The sequence below is a fragment of the Eurypyga helias genome, unplaced genomic scaffold (assembly GCF_000690775.1).
Source record: "Eurypyga helias isolate BGI_N326 unplaced genomic scaffold, ASM69077v1 scaffold12820, whole genome shotgun sequence".
NCBI lineage: Eukaryota > Metazoa > Chordata > Aves > Eurypygiformes > Eurypygidae > Eurypyga > Eurypyga helias.
Window position 1 is genome coordinate 2,254 of NW_010225131.1, and position 5,355 is coordinate 7,608.

General features: G+C 47.7%; 1 protein-coding gene across 1 annotated transcript in view; it reads right to left on the bottom strand.

The window, feature by feature from the left end:
- Nucleotides 1-4,950, bottom strand: part of LOC104507097 (ubiquitin-associated protein 2-like) — a 7,036-nt gene extending 2,086 nt beyond the window's left edge. Inside the window, exons 1-5 of the mRNA XM_010148276.1 lie at nucleotides 4,696-4,950; nucleotides 2,908-3,007; nucleotides 2,719-2,826; nucleotides 1,152-1,219; nucleotides 312-503 (exon numbers count right to left, since the gene is read on the bottom strand). Of these exons, the coding sequence (XP_010146578.1) occupies nucleotides 312-503; nucleotides 1,152-1,219; nucleotides 2,719-2,826; nucleotides 2,908-3,007; nucleotides 4,696-4,902 (675 nt within the window). The 5' untranslated portion in view covers nucleotides 4,903-4,950. The remainder of the gene's footprint in view (nucleotides 1-311; nucleotides 504-1,151; nucleotides 1,220-2,718; nucleotides 2,827-2,907; nucleotides 3,008-4,695) is intronic.
- Between the last annotated feature and the right edge of the window lie 405 nt (nucleotides 4,951-5,355).

Sequence of the window (5,355 nt, forward strand, 5' to 3'; positions counted from 1 at the left end):
TAAGTGCCTCTATGTGAACGCACGGAGCATGGGGAATAAACGAGAGGAGCTAGAGGTGTGCGCATGCATGAGGGGCCATGACCTCACTGGCATTGTGGAGATGTGGTGGGACAGCTTCTATGACTGGTGTGTCAGAATGGAAGGATACAGGCTCTTTAGGAAGGACAGGCAGGGGAGACATGGACAGGGTGTTGCTCCAACAACCCAAACCATTCTATGATTTTATGAAAAACACCCCAAGACCCTGCTGGGATGTGGGTGGGAGCAATCTGCCCTCAGGCATACTGTAGATATGGAAGGGGTCAACTCACCTGCCCATCTTGCTGAAGATGGTGATGCAACATCTGGGAATGAGGCTGCTGATGAGCGGGTAGGATATGGAGAAATGGGGCTGGAGCATAACTCGGGGCAGCACTAGGGTTCAGGGGCCCAGTTGATCCAAAAGCAGAGGGCAGGCTGAAAGGAGGAAGTGTGCCAGTATGGAATCCCTGCTTGTCAAATGTCTGCAAAGGAGGCAAGGGGGACAGCATTAAAGACTGGTATGAGCACCCCACAGTGACCAGACAAGAACAAGAGTGACCCAAACACACATCACCTTTCACCAACTCCATGAGCATGCCAAGTCACACTTGCAAGCACTTCAGCACAAGTTGTCACCTATACTTCTGCACCAATGCCTCCAACATTTTATTGTTTTATTTCCACAGCTACTTGTGCTCCTTTTTTCCCCTGATCTCTTTTTACTCAGTGGGACATAGGATGGCAGCAGCCTTCACACATTGGAGGTGCTCAAGGCTGGAATCACTCAACCTACCCAGGGAGACCCAACAAAAACACAAGAACAACTTGCAATAAGGTTTTCTTCCTCCTGGCCAAAGCTCAGCACAGCCTCTCAACTCATCTGATTTGGGGGCTACATGCGCAGTGTAGAGCACTGCACCTACACCAGAAGCTGCCATCAGGAGTTGACATGGCAGAAATGGTGGGACAGAGGACAAGACTCCTCTCCAACAGTAAACAGAGCCAGCATAGGAAATACCACAGCCTGCTGACCCTGATACCAACTGGCATGGGAATAGCTCTAGTCACTAGCACTCCACAGGGGCAGCCGTCAGCCAGGCCACAGGGTAGGAGGGTCCAGCAGTGCTCACCTGAGTCTTGTTATAGACTGAGCCACTGATATCAGGCACACCTGTGTTACTTGAGGTCACAGAAACACCTGGAAACAAAAAAAAAAGCCACCAACAATAAGAAAGTCAACCACCACCCAGCATGAGTTCCATGCTTTGCTCCCAGCACCTCTGGTGGCTTCAGTGGAGACACCTTTGTCCACAGCCACTGTGCCACACACCCTGCTGCTGCCAGCCAGCCCAGCTGGGTTCTCCATGCTGTCAGACCCACAGCACCCCACACAGGAACAGAAGGGCTCAGTTCCTCCCTCCCACTGCAAATCCAGAAACCAGCCCGCTGGGATAAGTCACCCACATCCACAACCCAGCAGTTACAACTTAGATTCAAATGTACTTCACCTGGCAGCAGCTGGCTGCACCAAACACTCATTTGAGCTCACAAAAAGCCAGCTTTCCCCTAGGATTAGGGATGCATTTGGCTTTACTACAGCATTCAAGAGCTTTCCAGTAGTGCACTGAGTGATGAGATTCAGCATCTGCTACACATTTGAGCCCTTGTCCTTTTACATCCTGCAGAAGGGCAAGATCTGCAATGCTCCTGTGCTCCAAGAGAATTAATGTAACTGATTCAAGCTGGCTTCCACCTGGACCAGATGGTACCACAACATGCTCAAAAACACTCAATCAGCAAGGTGACTCTCAAACTAGCTACTTAATTCAGTCTTATAAAGACTAGCTCTAATAATTTCATTTGGATCAGAACAGAACCAGCATTTCTTTTGGCCAGTGAATCAGGACTGGACTTAGAGGGAGTGCACTGCTCTAAGGTTGTACCCTTCCTAGGACATTGCTTTATTTTGAATTGTTCCTCCACAGAGGAGAGTGTGATCAAGCTCTTGTCTGAAGACAGTCCAGTTGGAGTTTCAAATGCACAGCAAATGCTTGGTATTTGCTTAAGCCCAAGGACAGCCTAACTAGTGCTAAGCAATTCAGTTCGGTATACATTTCTCAGGTCTAACCAGCATGTACAGAATAAAGCTTTCATAGCTGTATAAATTCTTTACAGCCTTTACAGTCACAAAGGAAACATTTCCAGGCATGAAACAATACGATGAGTTACAGGGTGTACAGACAACAGCTGAAACAACAGCCCAGAGATGTGTGAACTTCCCTGCTTCCTCCTAACAAAAAGCTATCTCAGGTGCCTACCAAGAAACAAAATCTAGTCTTCATTTGTCAGAGGACCATTTCAGCAGCAGCATCCAACTTCTTAGGCTTCAAAAATACAGCACTGCAACAGGACCACTATATTCTTCAAATAAAACTTTGGCAGAGGAAATGGCTCACCATTTCTCCCATGTATAATTGTGGGCAATTCTGTGCATCAGCCATGCAAATCCTTCTGCAAAGTTCAGCCACGAGGTTTAGAAGGAACACTTGGGCAATTAAAAAAGCATTTTGTATACAGGAGATGGAGAAACAGCTTGGATCATGACCCTGTTTAGAGCTGGCTGGTGTGTTGACTGCACAGCATTGGGAGTTTGCCTTACTCAATCCTACTCAAGAGCAACCTCAAGTCTCACGTTACCTTTTCCAGGTCCAGTGCCAGCAGATTTGTTTTGTGCTTGAGATGACCCACTGTAGCCTCCTTTGCTGTAATCTCCAGCTGCCGTTCCCTGTGTTAAGTCATCGTAGCCTGTCAGTGTGACCAAGACAAGGTGTTAGTATGCAAGAAGCTCTGCAGATGCTCACATGAAAAGCACAGTGGTAAGTATACCTGCTCCATAGCTGTGCTGCCCATAGCTGCTTGCTTGCTGGAAAGGAGTCGATGCAGTGTTCACATTGACTCCATGCTGTTTGGCAGATGCTGAAGGTACCTGAACAAAGGAAGGGAACAAAAGGCACGATTAACTGGGGAATGGCATGCAAAACAAGCTCCTTCTGCCATCTACCGGGGAAGGTACCTCCACCTCATTGGAAATTTAATCTGGAGTTGGGAGCACTGGGATAGCATGGCACTCACACTTCCAGCAGTGACTTGCTGTAGTGGCTTTGTGCAAGCCCCAAGTTTTCTGCTAGAGCTGCCCCTTTGATTGCAGTGCAACCCTATCTCAGAACAGGCTGTGTATTTCTTTCATACACTGACAGTAAACAGCAAATTTTCAGGAGCAACAGTGCTGTCCCTCCAGAATCAAATGAAACACCACCTCCTACCTGAGGCTGTTTTATGAAACAGTCATACAGGGTCCTAAAATACTCATCTACCCTTCTGTCTGGAGCATTACCTCTTCCCAAATAGCATTTGCCATCCTGAGACTAACAACCCTTCTCTCTGACTTAATGGTGTCTCCTCCATCCTTGAAAGGATTTTTTTGGCACTCTCGTCAAACTGACTCAGCTTTGGGTCTCCCTTTGACTCTCTAGAGGTTGCTACTGGCTTTCAGGAACACTGCGTCCATGAGCTATAGCTGTCTGCCATTTACAGTAACCTGCACAGGAGTGAGTTCTGGCCTTTTAAATTTCCTGTTTTCTTGGTGATGAGACTGCAGCTATTTTCTCATGCTTGCACATTTTTTGAGCTTCCTTGAAGGCTGGGGAAGAGTACTCCACTGTCATGAGACCTGGGAATACCATATCCAGCTCTGGGGCCCCCAGCACAAGACAGACATGGACTGGTTAGAATGAGTCCAGAGGAGGCCACAAAGATGCTCAGAGGGCTGGAGCACCTCTCCTATGATGAAAGGCTGAGAGAATTGGGCTTGTTCAGCCTGGAAGAAGAGAAGGCTCTGGGAAGACTTTACTGCAGCCTTTCAGTACTTAAAGGGGACTTATAAAAAAAAGACACACACATTTTTTACCAGGGTCTGTAATGACAGGACAACAGCTTTAAACTGAAAAAAGGTAGATTTTGATTAGATATAAGGGAGGAATTTTTTACAATGAGGGTGGTGAGGCACTGGAACAGGTTGCCCGGAGAAGCTGTGGATGCCCCATCCCTGGAAGTGTCCAAGGCCAGGCTGGATGAGGCTTGGAGCAACCTGGTCTAGTGGAAGGTGTCCCTGCCCATGGCAGGGGAGTGAGACTAGATGATGGTAGAATCACAGAATGGTTTAGAGGTTGGAAAGGACCTTAGAAACCATTTAGTTCCAGCCACCGAGGTGAAAGTGGCAGATCTTTACCCTTCACCTCAGTGGATTCACTGAAATGGCAGGCACACAGGTTTTAAACTGCCACATTCACTCTTGTCCCCGTCCACACTGAATCAGAGCTGCCTTTCATCAGCAGCTCTCTCTTCCTGCTGGCGGGGGGGTGGGTGGGTGTCAGGGGCTCCCTCTCCCCTGCACTTTTTCTTGTTACTTTGTGGATTTTGTCACGGTTTTGCTGCTGCAGGAAGGGTCCCCCTGACTCAATCCTCCACTTCAGAGCCCTTCACCTCAGTGGCTTTTTAAAAGGTCCCTTCCAACCTAAACCATTCTTTGATTCCAAGATGTAGAAGGTTTGAGCTGCAGGGAGCGACACCAGACAAGCACAAAGGGAGGGTTACAGTTTAGGCTGTCACACTTACAAACATGGTTGGCCCATACTGGAATGCACTGGGTATGCCAGGCACACCAGCATAATAAGGTAAACCAGTGTAGCTGTACCCTGGGGGCAGGGTCGGGTTGAGGAAGGGCTGCTGAGTTGTATGGTGAGCCTGCGTCTGGTTCTGCTGCGGCTGGGGGAGGGTGGGGGGAGGGGGAGGCAGAATCGCCACGGCCAAATTTTGTTGCATCACCTGCAAAAGAAAGAACCAATCAGAAAAGCTATTAAAGCCACACCAAAAGTAATGAATTTAAAGAATTCAAAGGATTCAAATCCTCTGAATACACATAGACAACTACAGAAGAGAACACATCCTACTCTCGAAAGGCTGCAGTTGTTCATGACAACTCCTCTTCCAATCTCTCTTCCTGATGGCAACAGGACATTGCCTGTTCATGGCACAGAACTCTGTGCCATGGCTAATCCATTGATACCTATCTGAGTCTGAGCAAATTCATTACTATCAGATTATTACAATAAAACATGCTAAAAGCAGAAGTATGGTAAATAGCCAAAAACCATATGGTTGTTGGGTTAAAGAGTGACTCTCCTGGAGGTTAAACTGATTAGCTAAGCTTCATGAGCTGAGAGCAAGTTAAGATTTACAGGCAGTGATGGGCATATGTGCTGGGTTCAGCCAGGA